A 21,259-nucleotide genomic window follows, 5' to 3' on the forward strand; every position below is an offset into this window, starting at 1 on the left:
GCACCGGCTGATACCGGAAGTATCTACGTGTTCATTTTCGCGACAGATCAGGAAGCGTCTACAAATAGCTACATAAACGAGCCAGAGTTGGGGCTTTCTCCTACTAAGGAGTACAGCAAAAACAGGTGAATATTATCCAGAGTAAATACGTTTAGTTGTTTAACTATTACCAAATAGTTACTGCTGCGTTTACTAAGTATTCTACAAATAAAACTGACCAGGCCTTCTTATCTTATTAAACTAGTTAGCAACAAGCTAACATTGTCTGCTAGCAAACACAGCGTCAACCAACACAACATTGATATGTCAGTGCTTTGTGGGGGTACAACGCATACTGAGCAGTAAATAAACAGTGTATTTTGTTTATTTAGGATAGAAAATATGTATAATTTAGAAGTGTTTAATGTAACTTAGAGCATATGTAGCAAAGGTTAGCGATAGCATCCTCTGTTTCTGTGTTGTCATTTTTTAAAAGAGGTTTATAAACCTCATGTATATCGCCCTAATACACCATACATAACATATTATATGCTTTTAAGTTTAAAAACTGCATATAAAGTGTTTTTAATGTAATCACTGTAGACTGGAAGCTTTGGACCAGACTAAGGTTCAAAGTGAGAGTGATGCATCAGGTTATAAAACTGAGCATTTTAACCCCAGAATGTTGCATGATACAGTGCTCATCAGTTTAGTTGCATTGGTTTATCTGCTCAGGATGTTTCCTCTCCTTCCCCACTTGTCCTTACCTCCTTTTCCCTCTCATGTGACACTCAGCACCATGTTGCCGACCATCTCACCGAACAGCAATGGTGCCCTCGGTTCGAGCGACACCGCGCGCCACACGGCAGGCTTCAAGCGCTACAAGTACCTGCGACGGCTGCTCCATTTCAGACAGATGGACTTTGACTTTGCCTTGTGGCAAATGCTTTACTTGTTCACGTCGCCGCAGAGAGTCTACCGCAACTTCCACTACAGGAAACAGACCAAGGACCAGTGGGCCAGGGACGACCCGGCTTTCCTGGTCCTGCTCGGCATCTGGCTGTGCGGTAAGTCTGCGATCGGTGAAGCGTTGGATCCAGATGTTGTCGCTGTGCTGCGATGACTCAACGCTCCCTCTATTCCTCTGCAGTGTCAACAGTAGGCTTTGGGCTGGTGTTGGATATGGGAGTGGTGGAGACTCTGAAGCTGCTGCTGTGGGTGGTTGTTGTTGACTGTATAGGAGTTGGGCTTCTCATATCAACCCTCATGTGGTGAGTAGAGGGTTTGCCTCATTGAGGGGCATGTTTTTGTGTGTACGTAATTCTTGTTTGTGCAGCTAATGTTAAAATTGAAGTCTTATAAAGACCTAAATATTATGTATTCTGTCTTTTTCAGGGTAATCAGCAACAAGTACCTGTTGAAGCATCCCAGCAGAAACTTTGATGTGGAGTGGGGCTACGCATTCGATGTTCACCTCAATGCCTTCTACCCTCTTCTAGTCATCCTGCACTTCCTGCAGCTCTTCTTCATCAACCGTGAGTAGCTTGAGGCTTTTTGGGAGTTATTTCAGTGTCTCCCAAATTACATCTTCCAATCCAAGGCGTGAAATGGTCTTTAGTACAGTTAAAAGTGCATTTTATGTGTTCAATTAAGATTTAAAACCAAATACCTTCAAGCCGCATAAGTTTATTTAAAAATGATACTTATGATAATCGTATGTGTATTCATGTAGTATAGATTACACCTGCTTCCTTCCTTTGTCACCACACTCACAGTTTGTTTTGTGTGTTTCAGATGTTGTGGTAATAAACTCAGACTGGTTCATGGGATACTTTGTTGGGAACACTATGTGGCTGATCGCCATCGGTTATTATCTCTACATCACGTTCTTGGGTTACAACGGTAAGAACCAATATTGCAGCGAAGAGACGGATCAGATCGGGTTGGACTGATAACGTCTGGTTGTATTTTGTTCTGTCCTTAACAAGAACTGTCTCGGTTAATAGACAGTCAATTCATTTTCAACCGTTTAGATAATCGATAAGTTGTTTCAGACGTTTTTCAAGCAAAATGAACAAACATTTGCAAGTTGCAGTTTCTCTGTTGAGAGGATTTGCTGTTTACTCCGCTGATTGGACAAAACTGCCTATTTGAAGACAGCAACTTGGGTTCCAAGTAGTTGTGACGGCCATTTGTTTGACCATTCTCAGGCATTTTATAGACTGAGCAATTAATTTTATTGGTTGGAGTGTTTATTTCCATCTAGGGGTGAAGCAGCAGTCTCCGTTAAACACAGTTTGTTCCCTATAAAGGAATGTCGTGCACATTTCAACGTGACTTTATAGATCTGTCACGTCGGCACAAAGCGGCCGCTGATGTGTTCGTCTTGTGTTTCCCCACACAGCTCTACCCTTCCTGAAGAACACCGTGGTGCTGCTCTACCCCTTCGCTCTGCTCGCACTCGTTTACGTCCTCTCCGTCTCTCTGGGCTGGAACTTCACTCAGGGCCTCTGCTGGTTTTACAAGTACAGAGTCCAATAGGACCGGTTTGTCTCTGAGGTTGGACTCTAGTTGGCTCTAGGCCGACTCAAAATCTGCTTCCAACTCACATCTAGGTGTCAAGAATGAATTTCCAGCTTCTGTTAGTCAACATCTGGATCGGGAAGGACTCTGGTGGACTCTCCGTGAACTGGGACGCTGAGCTGGTCGACTCTCAATTGACTCTGTTCATTTTCTGTCTGGCTCTTGTGTTGAGCTCCGATGTCGGTGAACAGGGATGTGTTTGGACTCTAGTTGCGGAAAACAGGAGGATACAGCTTTTATTGTTCTTTTTGTATGATTTGTAAATATTCTGGCAGGTTGTAATATATACACAGAGGATTGTTTCTGAAGAGGAAAACATTTGCTTTGTTTCTTTGAGTTTTCTTTAAAAAAAATAAATAATCTTCCTTATTGAAGAGATAAAAAGGAAAGTGGAGGAACATGGGAATGACACTTTTTCTTCACCCCCCCTTTCTGTTTTTTCTTAAAGTGTACATTCCAAAGCACTTCCAATAAAAGGTTTTATTAACTTAGGTTGACTCTCTTTCTTTCTGGAGGAAGAAACGCCATTATCTTATTCGATGTCATTAGACTCATGTTGTGATCCTGTGTCTTTATATTTACTATATACAGTAGAACAACCATCAGCAACAATCTTCCATTACATTTCCTTAATTATAAGGAAATAGTTCAGAGACTGTACACACAGTATCAACTCATTTATTTATTTTTAAAAGAACCATACGTACATAAATTCATACATAGTTCATAAGCAGTTGATGATTTCCAGAGCAACTCACAATATGAATCATCGACGTCTTTCTTTATACTCGAGTTAAAGGCTGCAACAACCAGTGAAAAAGCCAATTACACCTTTAATAAAAAACCTTTAAGTGAAGAAAATATCGGCGACGACCTCCATTCCGAGTCTTCTATCACAAGTGGGAATAATCTCCCTCATGTTAAAGAGAAAAAAACACAGAAGATTAGATATTTGTAACGTATACACAAACAATATAACGAATGAGTCATCAGGCAATCCACTTCTAATGAATACAAACGCACAAATGTTTAAAATATCAACAATACAGATCAGATCATCCGCTCCTTGTGTGTACCTGTTTAGCAGACGTCATGCTATTTCAGTGCATTCATCAACAGCTGTTTGAACTTCTCCAAGTCGATGCTCTTCATGACGAAGACCTTGTGCTTCTTCTTCAGCAGGCCCATGTAGTCCAGCACCATCATGCCTCGGGTGTGCTTCCCCTCCAACTCCACTGTCACCGCCACCTGGAGGAGGAAGACGAAGAAGAAGTCTTTGGATTTGTTTCTGCTAAAAACTGTCAAAACATGTCAGCGTCCAACGGGATGAAGGCAGCATTTGAACCTCTTCGCTCTCCGTCACCAGAGTGTCTTCGATGGCTGCAGCCAAAGCGTAGGTGTCACAGGTGTTGAACCCGGGTGCTGACACCATCTCCTTTTGATACCGATCAGTCTGGGCCATCTGCAATCACCAAAAAAAAAAAAACAGGAGACACACAAGTGACATTTTATTCTGAATTCTATATTTCAGTGTTTTTAAATAAAACAACCATCGTACCGTCCTGGTGTGGAGGTAAATCTTCTCCATGAAACGAGCCTTGTCCGTGTCCTGGGCCAGCCAGGTGTCGCAGAAAGACTGAGGGAGACGGGATGGAAGTCAAGCACTCGTCTTTTTGCATTCCACAACACTGGTGTGACTCAACTATGTGGCTTGTTGTGGTTAATTACAGACCCACGGCAGGCTGTTCCTGCAGCTGAACTCCCAGGTGGCGATGTAGGTGGGACAGGTGTAGCGGTCCAGCACGATGTAGGCCGCCTCGGGGTCAGCCACGAAGTTAAACTCTCCACACACCGTGGTGTTAACCCTGGCTGCACACACACACACACACACACCAGATACATCTCTCGTCATTATCACAATGTAAAGTTAAACACGTACAGTGGATGTTAACTCGCATGTTAACCTACATTCATTGTTTCCTCCCATGATGTAGAGCGCCTTCAGGTTCTTGGAGAAGGAAGGGTTCAGTTGTGCAGCGAGGGCCAGGTTAGTGAGGGGCGCCGTGGCCACCAGAGTCACCTGCACACAGTACAAGTGAGAGGAAAACGTGAAGTGCAGTTCAACTTATCGATCATGTACCATCTGCTGTAGCAATTCGTTCACCTTCCTGTAGATGGCTCCCATTATATGAATAAGAACGTTTTATATCAGCCCAAAGTATTAGTTCTTACAGCTTACTCTCACAGTCTAAAGTCAGCCCCCTTATGTCACTCTCCACCATTCAAACCAGTCGGTTGAGCCACAAAAAGCACATCCTGCTGTCCCATTTTGATAAGTTATCTTGTCCACGTCTGGGTCAAGATAACAGAACAACTAAACATTTTCGGCTTTGTCTATTTGTGTCTGATTTCTCCTGAACTCACCAAAACGCATAAGATACTGCCTCATTTTGCATATTCAAACAGAGACTTTCCAAAAGACTTGTAATACTTGTCATACAATAAATAATAAATACAAATAAATAATAAGTTTCATAATTATTTTCACCCTATCCACATGTGATGGCTCCCTTTAGGTAAAAAGCATCAAATAAGGGTAAGTGCATGAATAACAGACTAAATATATATATTATACCATTTCTAGGGAAGACCTGATGAAACAGTTGTCATCATGTGTTATGTGCTGCATTGATACAACAGTCTCAAAGCTCTCCACCATCCCTCACCTCTCCAGGGTTTTGGTTGACAATCTTGACTATGGCCGGCGCAGCTTTCCTCTTCTGCAGCAGCTCCAGGCCCGGAGCGTCTGGATCCGGGGCGTCGCCTAAACCGTCCTTCCCGTGGAAATCCCCAGCGTGGCGTTTGCGGCCCAGCAGTGGCTCCGAACAGCCTCGGAACACTGGGATCTGAGGAGCATGACAGGTTTTAGCACGCGCTGGGAGCCATCACTACATCATACAGCTGTGACCCGTCACGCGCTCTTACATCCAGCCGGTTGCAGGCTTTCAGGACACGCAGCGTGTTCTTGCAGGAGTTGTCCAGGGGTGTGTTCCCATGGCTGCAGGTGATCGCCAGGATCTCCACGTCGGGGGCTGCGAGGGCCATCATGATGGCCTGAGCATCGTCCACCCCGGTGTCCACGTCAATGATCAGCTTCTTCTTCATCTCGTCTTAAAGGAATGGAAGAAGAAGAAGGAAGTGTATTCAGAGGATACATGTTGTCCTCCACAATCAGAACATAGAAAAATAATCAGAAAAATAATCTTGCTCAATTAATTCTTCATTGATTCCTTAATAAACAGGATGAGAAACCATTCAGCAGTAGAGAGCAAAGAGATGAACTTACCAGTCCAAAACAAGTTTCAGCCACAAAGTGTGATCCTTTTCAAAAGTCAACTGTGGAGTGAAACTTCTCTCTGCTGCACCCTGTTTCTTATTCAACAAAAAAACAAGGTTATGTAACAGCTGGGCATATGAGGTCGGTTGTTGTTAGGTCAAGGCAACCAAGAAAAACATGTTTGAGGGGAGTAACAGTGTTTAGTCTCCTCCTCTTACTCCTCCTACTATTGAAGTATTTTTGTTTTAGTCTATAAAAAGTTGCTTATTCATGCATTAATTAGGTTATTGGGCATCTTTGACACGGATCAATTGTGTCTCATGTTTCAATGCAACCACGCATTTTTTCTTTTGCTCTCTTTTGAAGCCTGACAACTACGCACACTATTAGATTTCCATTTGTTTCCTACTGCTCTGCTCAATCACACCCTTATTTGAGCAAAAGGGAAAGACAGAGAGAGAATTTCCTGTTTTTGCCTGTGAAGGCAATTTTTATTGCGACCAGGCAGGAATCCGAGCACAAAATGAAAATAAAGACGCCACAGATGCTTCAGCTGTGTTTTAAAAAATGAAAACAAGAACAAAATACTGCTTTGTTTCCGCTTTATTCATTAAGGTGAAGCAACGTCAGGCCCTCAGCATGTGACAGAATCATTCTACTTCAGTGAATTCACGAACATCTGCTTGAACTTCTCCAAGTCAACTTGCTTCATCACGGTGGCCTTGTGTTTCTTCTTGAGCAGGTCCATGTTGTCCAGCACCATCATGCCTTGGGTGTAGGTCCCCTGCAACTCCACCGACACTGCAACCTGGTGGAGGAACACGAGACGTTGTCGGGTCAAGATCTGAGCTGCTTTGTATTTTTAAAGACATTAAAGCGGCAGATGCTCACCTCCTCACTCTCCGTTATGAATGTGTCGTCGATGGCGGCAGCCACGGCGTAGGTGTCGCAGGAATTGAACCCACTTCCCTCTGTGACCTCCTTCTGGTAATCTGCTGACTGAGCTTTCTGCAGAGACAAGACATCAGTCAGCTGCCACTAGAGGGCCCCCAAACAACATCTATGGGTTTCTCTTTCATCATGAGCACTCAATCATGTCAATCATGTCAGGATAAAATGAACGACAAAATCTTGGGATATGGTTGCTAACAAACAGTTTGGAGATTTTAACAAATGTTAAAGGATTTTAGAATTTGGGGCTATGTGATCTATGTAGTTTGACTCATTGACTTTTGGGTGATTGTAGTTGTAGTAGATTAGAGTTAGCTGTTGCTGGCACATTTTGTGGTGAATGTTGGAGGGGTCATTCTTACCCGGGGGCCCCAAAAAAGGCTTGTGCCGGCCCTGGTGAACATATTTGACGTATGAGAAATATAATTTGATCACATCAGAACATTTCCTTGGTGCATACATTGGAGAGGTGCTGTAATTGGCGGTGGTGCATAATAACCCTTCTGAGAACATCGTTATCTGCTTGTGCCGACATGCTCTGCGTTGCATTCTGAACTGTACAACCTGACAATGAAGCACGTGACGTTATGTCCGTTTCTGCACCCAATCTCTTACCTTCATCCAGAGGAACGAAATCTTTTTCATGAAGCGAGCCTTCTCTGTGTCTTGAGCCAGCAACTGGTCAAAGAAAGACTGAGGGAGGAAATCATCATTGCATCTCTTTTCACTCGTACTTTAAACATACTGTTTGTAGTGAGTGAGGAAGTCTTTTAAACGTCACTGTTCAGATAATTGTCAATGATTCGTTCTAAAGCTCACCCACGGCAGGCTGTTCCTGCAGCAGAACTCCCAGGGGGCGATGTAGGTGGGGCAGGTGTAGCGGTCCAGCACAACGAAGGCCGCTTCGGGGTCAGCCACGAAGTTAAACTCTCCACACACCGTGGTGTTACCCCTGGCTGCACCCACACACACACACACACACACACACACACATTAATGTAAAAAATAATGTCATGTAACAGATTATTTGACAACAGCAGATGCAGAACGTTTTGACCCTTTGGCTGTTTCCTGCCTCACACACCTGCTATAGTATTTATGCCTTGTATTCTTTAGGCCTTAATTTGACTTAGCGTAATGGTATGCTCTTACCAGAGGCAAGAGAGAACTTGAATATCCAGTTTAAATGTAGTTTTATAAACGTAGTTCAGGAACGGGGCCACACCCAGAACACCGCTCATTTCCTCTGCACAGAGTATTTAAGCACAACGAACTCGTTCACTACCTCTTCGACTCTCGTCTTCACATCCCTCCCCCCCAACCCCCTTTTTGTCGTCCGATTTCTCTCTCTCTCTCCCTCTCTCTCTCTGTCTCTCTCTTGTAGGATCACAGGAACAACAGGGGACTCTGCTCCACCAGAGCTTCCGAAGAGTCTCCAGTCCCCCCATTCCCACCAGTTGCCGGACATCAACGGTCCCCCATCGATCGCCTAACATCCTTTCTACAAACCCTCCTCGTTTCTTCTTCCTGACATCCCTTCATCCCTCTACCCTTCATCCCTCTACCTCGACCCCTTCATCCCTTCATCCCTCGACCCCTTCATCCCTTCATCCATCGACCCCTTCATCCCTTCATCCCTCGACCCCTTCATCCCTTCATCCATCGATCCCTCGACCCCTTCATCCCTTCATCCCTCGACCCCTCCATCCCTCTACCTCGACCCCTTCATCCCTTCATCCCTCGACCCCTTCATCCCTTCATCCCTCGACCCCTTCATCCCTTCATCCATCGATCCCTCGACCCCTTCATCCCTTCATCCCTCGACCCCTCCATCCCTCTACCTCGACCCCTACCCCACATCCCTTCCTCCCTACCCTCACATCCCATCATCCCTCTACCCTACTCCCCTTCATCCCTCTACCCCTACCCTATATCTATTTCATCCCTCGATCCCTTCCGCTTCTTGAATCTAACAATCTTTCCACTATGCAACAAACCTCTCGAAACTCGTACTGTTATTGGCGTGGTCCTTGTTAGTGAATTGCTCTTTACGTTACTCTATACAGCACCCTGCAGTCTTTCTTAGCCAAGAATTTATAGAAGTTGTTGTCGTTGCCAACTCTTCCTCATCATTCCTGGGACTCACATCATGTTCTTGCAGCGATAGTGCAAGTCTTCTCTGTTAAGCATGTCGTTGCAGGTGCAAGAACAGAAATCAAACTGGCGGTGCGTGGCCTCAGATTTTCAAGAGTGACTGATACAAAATGCAGAACAGAGTGTCCTACCAGAGAGCTGTATGCTCGGCATCTGTTCATCAGAGATGCCAGATTTATACTCTGCAGACATCATTCGACAAGAGATTTTTCCAGTTTTTCCTCACTCCTGTCTTTGTTGTTTTCAGCTGGCACAAAAAAATATCGTTACCTGTTAAACGCTTATTTTGTCTAATGACACAAAAGGAAAAAAAAAAACACAGAACGTGCAAAATCACATTGTCTTTAATAGTAAAAAGAATTCTCCAAAAAAACAAAACAGTATAACTTTATTGCTTTTATACATTGTGGTTGTATATTTTGTTCAACTTCAAGAAACGCTCAGTTTAACTTAGCATGATTGTATTTTTTTGAGAGAAAATACAAATATAATATGACATCTTTCATTCGCATGAGTACAGGAAGTGCTTCACACAAACTCCTCCGCTCATTCTTCAACCTGAACATCGTGTCCGTGATTTAAACCAGAGGCCCTTCGATCAGCGAGGGGAACTTCATTCCCCAGAATCCTCTGCACCTCGCGATGGAGGTCTGGGCCTGGCCAGGTTGGCCCGGACCCGAGCCTGGTCCACGGCGTCCAGCAGGTTTTTGGAGTCCAGAGCCAGAGTGTGAGCGGCCGCCAACATCTGCCGCTGGCATTCCTCCTTCAGCGACGTCACCGAGTTCTGCTGGGCCAGTCGCATCTTGTTGATCAGCTCCCCTAAATCCTTGTTCAGCAGCTTCTTAGTGCCCTCGATCTGAGATGGAGAGCAGAGACGATCACATCACACATCTGTGTCCTGATTCAACGCAACTGCAGGTACCATCTCCAATCAACTAATCAAGCTATCGACCACATGCAGGTTCACTGGTTGATGCAAAGAGAGGTGAAGTGAGGCTGACCTCTGTGGTGACCGAGCTGTGCAGAGTGGGCAGGATCTCATCCACGCTTTGGATCAGGCTGCGGAGAGTGATCCCCGCCGCCTGGAGGTGGACGAGGGAGACAAAGACAGGGGGGGGGGGGGGGGAGACGGAGCAAGGGAGGACAGGAGTGGGAAGAGGGAGAGTTAACCATAGCTTAGTTTACTGTGGTGTTTGTGTTTAACAGTGTTCTTAAATGGGATAAAGACGGCCTACTTTGACAGCGTTGGGATACTCGGAGGCCGGCAGAGTGTTGACGTCATTCTTCAGCTTGACCACCTGTTTCACCATCGCCATGACGCCGATGTAGACCTGGTCACCTGATCGGTCCATCTCAGCTGTGGGCCGAGACTTCGACAACACAACACGGCTTGTTTTTAATGACCAAAATGCTCAACAAAAAGTCTTACCATTGGAACTTTTCTAGTTGTTTTTAACGGTTCTTTTCATAAGAAAGTAACAAAATCTGAGACTATTTCCTCGGGGGAGGGGTGTTTTATTTTTTACCTGTGTGGCTGTGGGAGGCATCGGGGGCTTTTCTGGAGGACCTGAGGGAGATAGAAAAAGCTGCATATCTGCACATTTTGTTTCCCCACACATATTTTGCATTTTCTATATATACAATTTATGGTGAAAGTAATGCATTTTTATCTCGTTTTCATTACTTTTTTTGTCTTGGAATGTTTGCCTATGTGCAGCCTGCACAAGCTGTGATTAATATGTTGTAACTATTTATGCCGTGTGTCTCTGCTTATACAATCTAGTGAATTTGTTTAATTTCATGCATAGCTTTTCTGTATTATACTGCTGCATTTGTAGCAACATCCTTTTCCATTAAGAGTGCAAGAGTTAAGACACAGTCAAGCCTGTTTAAGAAGGCTCACCATTTTCTGGGCTTTTTTCAGGAGGCTGCAAAAAAGAAGGAAGAAAACAGGATGTGAATCTAGCAATTTAAATGAGTTTCAAAATTCATGTCAAGTCAGAGGTCAGGTTATTTCTGTGAATTGGCTTTTCAAAAATTGGAGATGATGGAGAGGTTTACAGGTTTGTCGCTGCCCCTTAGTGGTAGAAAAGTGCTTCATGCAGCTTTAATATAACTCTCAAATTAGCACAAGAGGATATAAAAACAAGATAATAAGTACCTTGATGTGTGAATCCACTCTCACAACAGGATCCTGCAGGAAAAAAAGCAGATGTCAGTGAATCTGGCAGTTGCATAATGTAGGCGAGGTGGTAATGTTTGTTTTTCACGTGTCTTGTGCTTGCCAAAGACCTTCCGCTTTCATGACACGTCACTCTCTTTCGTCACACTCTCGAGGCCACAAACTTCTTCCTGTGCTTCTTTCGACGAGCAGCGCAAGGCATGCTCTGTGTGTATGTGTGTGTGTGTGTGTGTGTGTGTGTGTGTGTGTGTGTGATCCCTCACCAGTTGTCTCTCCTCCTGCTCCAGCCACTGTTTATCCACCAGCATCTCTCTTCTTTGTCTTTGTAAAGTGTCCTCCACTCGCTCTTTCTCTTTCTGCCACACCGGCCTGGTGTCCCCGTCTGTTCCCTACAAACACACACACACACACACACACACACACACACACACACACACACACACCCTTTAAATGTCACCTTTCGAGGCAGTATAACTTGATTGTTTGAATCATCTTTGTCTAAGGATTTGTTCAGCTTTCACTCAATTTCTAGGAAATTATTTTGCATATCAAAATTGAATTTCCCCTTCAGGTAATGTCCATGTTGTCACTTAGTCATCCACTTTTGACACTCTGGTCTAAAGAGCAGCTGCAGAATGTGACTCAACGACAAACTTCCTTCTGTTTTTTTATGTAATTGTGGAGCTTCAGTCTATCGTGTGCCAGCATTTTCTCTACATTATTTGCATTACTACATTTGGTTTTACAACATTTGCAGTTTTTTTGTGTTTTTTGCTCCATAAAGGGAGCGGGAAGTAGATTTGATCAGATATGAAATACAATGCATGACCTTGTAGCATGTTACTCCGTGTGTGTGTGTGTGTGTGTGTGTGTGTGTGTGTGTGGACACCTGTATGTGCGTGACTCGAGGAAGGGTATTGCCGTGCATTCTGGATGGCTGGTGAGAGAGAGAAAGAGAGGACATGTGATTTAAAAACACAGCCTGTCATGGTCATATTGGAGGCAGCGCAAACTTAACACCAATTCACTTCAATGCAGTCTTTCTTGGGAGCAGCATCGAGCTGCGTACCTTGGGCGGAGGCTCTGTGATGTGCTTTGGGTCCAGCATTGATTTGGTGGAGTGGGATCGGTCTCGCCTCCCCTCCTGCTCCAGCTCCATCCTGTGGGACTCACTGACACACGAACGCAGACATCAGTTAGTGTTATGACGTCGACGTGTTCTCAGGGGTTAACTTCTGTGTTGATTGACATGATGTCTGACCAATAAAAATGTTTTTATTTGAATATTCATATTGAGCTTGACCTGAGATCCCAGCATGCAAAGCTGGAAGAACAGATTTGAATCTCTGAAACCACCAAAGCATTTTCTAGACTTTCAGAAGTGTGGTATAGTAATAGAGGAGAGGAATGTGCGTGCACCTCAGGAAGCAGACGAGCTGGCTGAAGCTGGGCCGGGCGTGCGGCTCGTAGGCCCAGCAGCGGCTGAGCAGGGAGTAGACGGTGGGCGGGCATTGCTGCGGCTTGGGGAGTCGAACCCCCGACTCCAGCTGGTTGATCACCTGCCCGTTCTCCAGCCAGAAGAACGGCTGCTGGGCCATCGAGAAGGTCTCCCACGCACACACACCTGGTCGAACAAAACACGACTACTATTGTAATTCTTGTATCGGTTAGCCCTAGAATTAAAGCACAGTGTTATGAATAAAGTTGTGATTTAAATGTTATTCTGGCCTCTAACATAACCCAGTTAAATGCTTGCTGTATACACAAGCAGATGTCAGAGTTATGCTTGTGTGTATATTAAAACAGTAAGTTTAATTTTATGACAGAAATGGCTTTGAGTCTGGCTGGAGTCTAGACTTCCTCGTAAATTAGAGAAGAGTTGTGTCCACTTCTGCCAATGAAAACCAAAGAAGTTTCACAATTGTGGAACTAAATTTATAACTTTGGTTCCACAATTTAGTATTAAGTGACTACAAGTCATTATACTGCCCACACATTCTGAGAATAAGTTCATCTTTATGTTCAGATGCACTACGATATACACAACGTGTTGTATTTCTCACCAAACATCCAGACATCACTAGCTGTGGTGAAGCGTCTGAAGTTGATAGACTCGGGTGCCATCCATTTGATCGGTAATCGACTTACGGAGGCTGCGCACAGAAGAAGCATATTTGAAGAGAAATAGACCAAAAAAAAACCAGATTATTATTAAAATAATAAGAATGCAAGCAGGAGGTAAATAATACCCCAAATAAACAATAAGATATGAACACACTGAATGAGTTGAAATGTAGAACCACACACATTGTGTGTGTAGTGAGTGCATGTGTGTGTGTACCTTTATAATACTCTTGTTCGTCTACATAGCGAGACAGGCCAAAGTCGCCGAGCTTGACGCACTTGGGAGACGCCACCAAGACATTTCTCACCGCTATATCTCTGCAGCACACAGACGGAACAGAAACCAGACCCAATAATTATCCGTGTTGAAATAAAGACAGCAGAGTTTTTCATGGTTTTCTCTAATGAGTTACCGGTGCACCATGTTGAGTCCCTCCAGGTAAGCCAAGGCTTTGCAGATTTGCAGACAGTACAGTGTTAACGTTGCAGTGGTCAGGGTGTACTGCTCCTGCAGGAGATAGCTCCCCAGCTGTCGGGGGAAACAAAAAAAGAACACTTCATACATTCATCTCAGCCAGTATTATATTCTGTACTGTTAGTTTAATCACACACCTCTCCGTGTTCAAGGAGCTCCATGACGATCCAGACAGGGTCGACCTCGATGACTCCGATTAGACGCACGATGTGGGGGTGATCCAGATTTTTCATCAAGCCTGCATCAGACAGAGCAGCTCGGGTGAATAACGTATCGCTTTGTGTAACGATGTATCAGTATCAGAGAAAGAAGACAGAGAAGGATGTTACTGGAGAATAGATGGTCTCTGAACCACTATGAAACCAGGAAACCCAAATGTGTTGGTGTGAAAGAGCTTTTCCAAGGGATGAATTGCAATCTTCCTTTTCTTTATAAATAGTTTACGCTTTCTCTTTCATACTTTTAGCTGCAAAGAGCAGTTCACCACTGGCAGCTGTTTTCAGTTCTAAAACTCAATGTACGTTAACAACAAAGTTCACGACATGTCGGAGCATTTAACCACTACAAGGCCAGGCATTTCCCTCCGGAGTTGGTGGAGACCAAAACCGAGCTAAAAGAGAAGTAAACATTGGATTTGCTTTCTTCAGGTGGAGACAAACAGGCCTCTGAATGACTGTTGTCCTGTGGCTGCTCTATACGAACATTGTTTTCCATCTTATCTTAACATTACGTGCAAATGTATCAATCGCCTGTTGTCTTCCTAAACCTATACTTTGTCAGTCGTCTCTGAACATAAATCAAAAAAGGTTTCTTGTGTCGAACCCGAGGTTACCACAGGCTCCAGTCAGAGCTTTTTCACAAAGCCACATCCAGGCAACAGGAAGTCGACTACAGCAAAGTTCTCACCGATAAAACATGCAAAACACTGAAATGTTCCAAACTCAGATACTCCGCACTATTATCATTACATATCACTCTGAAGGTGATTAGAAGAATGATCAGTTTAATGTGAGGAAAATGTCGACATACCAAAAAGTTATTTTACATCATGATGGGAAAGTTTTACACTTCCTGTTGTGAAAGTTTGTCAGGCAGTGCAGTTGCATCATAGATCTCTGCACAACACCTGTGAAGCCTTTAATCCCTGCGACATACTCACCAGCTTCACTGAGAAACTTCTCTTTTACTTCAGCCGAGAAGTCCTTACAGGTTTTGATGGCCACACAGATCCTCTCTCCCGTCTACAAACACACGCATGGACACATTTTCCACTCAGGTGGCATGTTCTCATCAGGTGAGGAACAGATTTTTACAGTCTGATCCTTCAGTGTGACGACACAAAGACGACCAACTCACTGGGCTTTTATAAACTCCGTCGTGAACCTCTCCGAAGAACCCCTCGCCCAGGATCCGACCCACAACGACGTCATCTCTGGAGATCCTGTGCTTCTCTGAACACACAGACATTAAGAAACAGAGGGCGTCTAGAGACCTGGATGCAAATATTTGTACACTAAATATCACAAACAGTGGCATTTTCTTATTCATTTTCAGTGAAACTCGACTCACCACCGGAGTCTTCTTTGCCCTCTGAAATCTCTGCATAAATATCCGAACCTGAGGTTAAAGAAACATGTTGAAATTAAAGGTGTCTAATTTGCATTTGTTGTTCTGTTTACAGCCACAAGCAAACAGAAAAAAAGAAACTTCAATCGTTGTTGAATAGTCCAAGTAAATTATTGCAGGCAGGATGTAAATTACAGTCCACATCTGATGTGTCATTTGTAAATCAGTCATGAGACTTACTCAGACCTCCATCAGGACTACTGGCACCGCCACTGGAAGAGAGAGGGAGACTTCTTTAAAGCAACACAGCAGCATAACCTTTTAATCAGCCTGTGACCTTATGAAAATATGAGCATGAAGGAGGAGGAAGGTGTGAAAATGAAACCCCACCGTGCTTCCACTAAATTACTTTCCAATATGATTCATCACGCTCACCTTTGCGGGATGTCGGGTAATTTCAGTCTTGCATCTCTCCCTGAAAGAACAGAATCTTTGGTTTAGTTTTGAGTTATTAGCAAATTAAAGGGACATTTTCTTATACATGGCTTCGGTACCTTCTGACATCCTTCTTATCAGTTATGATACAACTTTTTAAATAAAGGCCCCGGTTTAATCCTATTATTTGAACCAGTTGTTTGAAGTGGAAAAGAAAGAGAAAGCACCTGAGTAAAGTCTTTATGATTCATGGAAAATAGGAGGCAAACGTATCTCTGGGTTGTTAGCATATGTGTTCGCTACATTTATGACTCGAGTGTACCTTTGCTGGGTCCGATAATGAGCGAACTCTCAGAGGCGCCTTCCAGCCGACAGTAGCCATCGATCAGGTCGGCCATGTTTTCTGCCACGGCCAAGGAGGAGGTGTTGACCGACAGCGGCTGGAGGGGTTGAAGATACAAGATATTCAGTGTGGGTTAAACCGCTCCAACTTGCTGACCTGCTGACTCTTATAAAAGTGCAACTCAGAGGCCAGAGGACATTTGGTATGTGTGAAACAGGGTAAACAGGTGAAGAAAATCCTCCACAGGTCTGAAGTCCACTTACCTCCCCTTTAAACCAAAACCTGTCATATACACACTTTGGTTTTTGTGTGCCTTAAACAAATGGTACTGTAATCGCCCAAAATGTTGCCCTAACCCTTCAGGAAGTCACCTGTTTGGCTCCCTCTATGTGCACAGTGAGCAGAGCCTGGCCATCACTCTCAGCAGAGCAGGACATACTGCGCACCTGAGAGAACGTGGCCAGACGGATGGGCTGCAAAAGAGACAAAGACGTTAATTAATATATACATTATGACGGATCAGCGTCTGCAAATAAGGCTGATTGTTACTGAGGTGTTGCATGCGGTGTATTTATGTTTGCAGAGTCTTGCATACTCATCATATCATCATCATCATAGAGAGCGTGAGCTCACCTTGGAGTTTTCAGTTTGCTGACTGATGCCTTCAGGGTCGATGACCAGGTCTATTGTTAGATTCCAGCCGTGCTAAAGACACAGGACATTCACACACAAACGCGTCAGAAAATACAACATTTAGCTTGACAGGAAATTACCTTCAATCTCCCCCACGCTCACCACCAGCCTGCAGGCGAAGCGCTCCTGCGTGTAGCTGTAGCACTGGGCCAGAGTGGTGAAGAACCTGGCCATGCACTGGTCCTGCTTCAGAGTGGAGTAGCCCTGGAACGTCTGCTGGATCAGCCGGCGTAGCTGTTTGGGCTGAGGCGTTGCAATGCAGACAAATTATAATCGTACGATCTCTTTGCGTCATGTGCTGTCGTTGTTTCAGCTCGTTACCTTCATGCTGTTGATCAGCTCTTTGGGAAAGAACAGGTCCAGACCCACGTCCTTCCTAAAGGAGGAGAGTCAACAGCATGCAGTCAGATATGCAAACACATGGGTCAAGGGATTCAAACCAGGAGTCGTCTCGCTAATGCATGAACCATTTGTGCATAAAAAGGCCTGGTGTCGATGCACAGACGCCACAATCCAAGCGACTTACTCTAATAGTTCAAAGTTGGACTTTTTCTCCAGTCCGTTTGGATTCATGTCTTTGTAGAACCTCCTGCAATGAACACAATGGATGTTTTGCGATTGTATAAACAGACAGTGTTTGATTTTTCACTGAGAACATTAAATCTCCAGGCGTTTTGTTAGATCTGGAACAAAGATATCTTTATTTTTAAGAGCGTGCATGAGGTGGTGGTTGCTCAGTACCTAATTTCCAGACAACCAAGCTGTAGAGCCATCCCATCGCTGACTTTTGAGGCATACTGCCGCATGTAGTCCCATCGTACCTAAGGGTTAAACACACACACATACACACACACACACACACACACACACACACACACACACACACACACACACACACACACACACACACACACACACACACACACACACCTTCCATTGACTGCAGCCATTATAAACACAGTCCCATACCTAACCTCGTCCCTAATCTAAACCCAATCCTGAATCTTACCCTCGGGAAGAGATAGAGAGTCAAATCTAAGAGTAATTTGCAAGAGTAAGCAAACGTGTTACTGACCTGCTGGTAAAGGTAGATCATTGTAGTTCTGTCATCTTTGAATTCCTCCATGAAGTCTGACGGGATGTATCTGACCCTCAGGTCATATCTGTACAAACAAACGGCACGGTTAGCTCCCCCGAGCCACTTTACACTATAAAACTACACACAGACACAAAGACTGAAGTACTGACCTCCACTCGGCCTCCAGGTGCTGCTGCTCGTACCGCTGGGTGAGTTCGGACACGGTCAGGTCCGGGTGCAGCCAGTGCACCACTGAAGACTTGAGGTGTTTGAGGAGGAGGCAATAGCAGAGTCGGTGTGTTATATCTGGACCCACGCAGCCGCTGGACAGCACCATGTTAACGACATCCTGGGACAGAAATCATTACACAGGGACATCTGTGGGCAAGTGGGCTTTCAGAATGTGTTCAGAAACAGTAGTAGAGAATATTGCTGTAAAGTAATTAGATTACAATAGAGTGTAGTACGGTGAAGAACAGCTGAGTAAGTAGAGCACAATCGTATAAAGTGCGGTAGCGCAGAGTATATGAGTATACAATAGAGTATGCTAAAGAACAGTTGACAGCAAAGTACAACACAGAAGGGTACAACAAAGTAAAGTGCAGTATATACTGTAGTAGAATAACAAGAGTACAGTAGCGAATACCTTGACAGTCCATCCTTCCTCACAGCGGACCAGTTTGAAGTTCTTGCCCAGGTTGGAGCTGTTGCTAAAGAAACACACTTTGATGATCTTCACCGGGAAGATGCTGTCCCTGGAGACGGTGGCCAGAGGAGACGCATGCGAGGAATCTGACGGGCTGGTGGGAGACATGCTCCTCCAGTGCAGGGTACAGCTGTCTCCAGACATCACACACACACACACACACACACACAGCGTGTATGCTACTGCATGCAGGCATACATTGCTGTCAAGCCAACATACATCATTTCACTCTCTTCCTTCTCTCTCATACATGAAGGGACGCATTGAAGCTGGAGACAGGAGACAGGAGACAGGACACAACAATCAACGATGATGCCGTTGGATTTGAAGAACATTACGATCTGAGTAAAGGATTTGACTTCTGCTGCGATCTGTCTGTACTCACCAAGACTTGCACCAGCTCCAGAAACGTATTGTTCGCCTCTAAAAGTGAAGACAAGCCAGTGCCAGCGACAGACTGCATTCATGTTACTTTGCAAAGTGCAGATTTTGTTTTTCTTTGGCAGGTTAACAGAGCCGGATAGCACAGAGCCGTGCCCCTGAAGAAGAAGAAGGAACGCATCAGTGAGCGAAAGAGGAAATGACACTTAACAGGCGAATAAGGAAGTTGAAGAGCAGCTTAACACTGACAGGACTGATGAAACCACCGTGTCACCCCCCTCTGTCTCACATGCAGTGGCACAGTCCAGCAAACCAAACTGCAACCCACCCCCAACGGTGCACAAAGGGACATGGCACATAGTGCACTCACTTCCTCCTCCAAAAGTTCTGATGAGCAAAAGCACAGAACAGGTGAAAACTGGGGAGTTAGGCTTGAGTGTTGACACGATATCTCTATCAACTCCTTTGAGAGAACAACAATCACTACACCAGCTGATCATTTACAGGTTTTTAGCCACACTGTGCTACATTCGGTACACATTCATGGTCCTCAGAGGGTGAATCTGAAAGTGAATTTATTGTTATTTAAGGTCATGCCTTATGAAATGCTGATTGTTACTTTGCACATTATTCTATTCTTAACTTAAAAACTGCCCTCTCTATAGAGGAAAAGCATTCATGCAAAGCTGCAGCACGACAGGTACTAAACTTTTCAGATGCAGTGCGGTGAACACTGGCGGCCACGAGGCTGTTGATGAGAAATTCTCTTCATTCTTTCAGATTCGACCTCGGTGGTGTAGGCGTGTCTTTGTTGACTCTGAGGTAAAGTTAGACGGCTCTCTATTCTAGCTCTGGCCTGATCGGACACTACCCGGCCGCCATTTCTTTATTCTCAAACCTTTGACGCAAATGATAAATCATAATTACATTTAAATAAAACTTATATAACAACAAAACAAGAGAGAAACTAGTTAAATATGAGCTGTTAAATTCTGCTTTGCTGACTTCACACATGTAAGTGACACTGATCTCGTAGAAATACTTAGTGTGACATCCTGTTATGCATAATACAGACACTTTTCACACTCACCACCCAGCCCAAAATACTTTCAAACATGACACTTTTTCATATTATTGAAACTGTTGTTTGACGTAGCTGGTGACAAGGAGCGGGGTGCAGAGAGCCCAGACACCGTGATGCATGATGGGCATTACTGACTGACTTTGTGTATGTGGCATAGAACCAATAAATTAGTAGCTGCGTTAGTTACATTCCCTGAATTGAATCAAAAGCAGTGTTACGCTGCAGAATTGCAGATCAATAATCTTCATACCCTGTTTTGGGGTGGGATTGATCAAGTATTGGGGGGCAATTGTTCTTCTCTTTATCGTTGTTTCTTGTCAGCTACAATCAAGGTATAAGTGTTGAACAAATAACTAAAATTGTCAACATTTTAGGTATAAAAGGAGGACAAAAATGATGATATTGAAAGAGTATGCTAAGTTTTGCATGTAGCTAATGGGCCACTTTTAAATATCATTATATAAGTAATTTATGGGGTTCATGATGAGTTTTTTCTTTGCCATCAGCTAAACCTATAACCTAAACTGTGCAGCAGAGGGCGACACAGCCCAGTTACACACAGTTGATAACAAGCCATTGAATTACTTATGTCATGCTCGTGCAGTCTCAGGAAGAAATCGACTTAACACACAAGTTACGCTTCATTGAACAAACCATTGCATTAGCACAATTTAGCCCCACTGCTGACGAATTCTGAACAATAACGATCCACTTTTCATGACGAAATTATTATCTAAGCAACGCTTGTTTTAATTAGGAATATTTTATTGCTTACAATAAAATGTTGTCGATAAATGAGCAACATATTTTAAATGTGTAGATTTGAATGTAGTTCGGAGTTATGTGTGGTTTGATCAGCCTGTTAGTCATCAATGGGACGGTCCTGCGATTTGCTGCGTCAAAATCAACAATAAAAGCGTGGGTTAAAGCGGAAGTTAGAGGGTTTTGTCTTCAAAGTAAAAGTGCAAAACTAATTATTTATTAGTTATCTGGCTTAAGGCTTTGGTTTCTTGTATTGCAGCCCTGAGTTGGACACCATGCTCAGTGATTATTGTTGATATTAATATACAGGTATAGTAGCTTCCTGATTAGATTCCTTATTATTTTCAATTAAACATTTCTAAACAAAAGGTGTTCAAATGATAGATGGACGGATTTTCCTTAAAACATTGTGATTGACACAATATA

The 21,259-nt window shown here is 44.0% G+C and overlaps 4 protein-coding genes across 4 annotated transcripts; 1 reads left to right on the plus strand and 3 right to left on the minus strand.

Annotated features, from left to right (window-relative positions):
- The first annotated feature begins 5 nt into the window (after window positions 1–5).
- On the plus strand, window positions 6–3,053 carry unc50 (unc-50 homolog (C. elegans)). Its single transcript, XM_076094653.1, has 6 exons — window positions 6–125; window positions 775–1,046; window positions 1,130–1,250; window positions 1,375–1,514; window positions 1,774–1,881; window positions 2,384–3,053. Exons 2-6 carry the CDS (start codon window positions 779–781, stop codon window positions 2,518–2,520), a joined length of 774 nt encoding a protein of 257 aa, XP_075950768.1. The 5' UTR covers window positions 6–125; window positions 775–778; the 3' UTR covers window positions 2,521–3,053.
- Window positions 3,054–3,224: 171 nt separating this feature from the next.
- LOC142952748 (inosine-uridine preferring nucleoside hydrolase-like) lies at window positions 3,225–6,067 on the minus strand. The gene is made up of 9 exons (XM_076094651.1): window positions 5,909–6,067; window positions 5,548–5,732; window positions 5,289–5,468; window positions 4,531–4,642; window positions 4,295–4,431; window positions 4,121–4,198; window positions 3,908–4,024; window positions 3,638–3,810; window positions 3,225–3,478 (listed from the first exon to the last, which is right to left on the minus strand). The coding sequence occupies exons 2-8, from the start codon at window positions 5,725–5,727 to the stop codon at window positions 3,658–3,660; spliced, it is 957 nt and encodes a 318-aa protein (XP_075950766.1). The 5' UTR covers window positions 5,728–5,732; window positions 5,909–6,067; the 3' UTR covers window positions 3,225–3,478; window positions 3,638–3,657.
- A 386-nt stretch (window positions 6,068–6,453) lies between these two features.
- LOC142953051 (nucleoside hydrolase-like) lies at window positions 6,454–9,196 on the minus strand. The gene is made up of 5 exons (XM_076095118.1): window positions 9,136–9,196; window positions 7,670–7,806; window positions 7,466–7,543; window positions 6,791–6,907; window positions 6,454–6,707 (listed from the first exon to the last, which is right to left on the minus strand). The coding sequence occupies exons 1-5, from the start codon at window positions 9,194–9,196 to the stop codon at window positions 6,555–6,557; spliced, it is 546 nt and encodes a 181-aa protein (XP_075951233.1). The 3' UTR covers window positions 6,454–6,554.
- A 136-nt stretch (window positions 9,197–9,332) lies between these two features.
- On the minus strand, window positions 9,333–19,163 carry LOC142952908 (protein-tyrosine kinase 2-beta-like). The gene is made up of 30 exons (XM_076094933.1): window positions 18,992–19,163; window positions 18,547–18,875; window positions 18,071–18,249; window positions 17,898–17,985; window positions 17,564–17,643; window positions 17,349–17,411; window positions 17,144–17,198; window positions 16,925–17,065; window positions 16,763–16,834; window positions 16,501–16,602; window positions 16,109–16,226; window positions 15,787–15,826; window positions 15,592–15,623; window positions 15,355–15,402; window positions 15,142–15,236; window positions 14,945–15,026; window positions 13,923–14,023; window positions 13,724–13,839; window positions 13,528–13,628; window positions 13,250–13,339; window positions 12,606–12,810; window positions 12,256–12,358; window positions 12,076–12,123; window positions 11,450–11,575; window positions 11,166–11,198; window positions 10,908–10,932; window positions 10,531–10,571; window positions 10,240–10,374; window positions 10,006–10,086; window positions 9,333–9,860 (listed from the first exon to the last, which is right to left on the minus strand). Exons 2-30 carry the CDS (start codon window positions 18,748–18,750, stop codon window positions 9,618–9,620), a joined length of 2,847 nt encoding a protein of 948 aa, XP_075951048.1. The 5' UTR covers window positions 18,751–18,875; window positions 18,992–19,163; the 3' UTR covers window positions 9,333–9,617.
- Between the last annotated feature and the right edge of the window lie 2,096 nt (window positions 19,164–21,259).

The sequence above is a fragment of the Anarhichas minor genome, unplaced genomic scaffold, assembly GCF_050575085.1.
Source record: "Anarhichas minor isolate MPS153535 unplaced genomic scaffold, ASM5057508v1 ptg000018l, whole genome shotgun sequence".
Taxonomy (NCBI): Eukaryota; Metazoa; Chordata; class Actinopteri; order Perciformes; family Anarhichadidae; genus Anarhichas; species Anarhichas minor.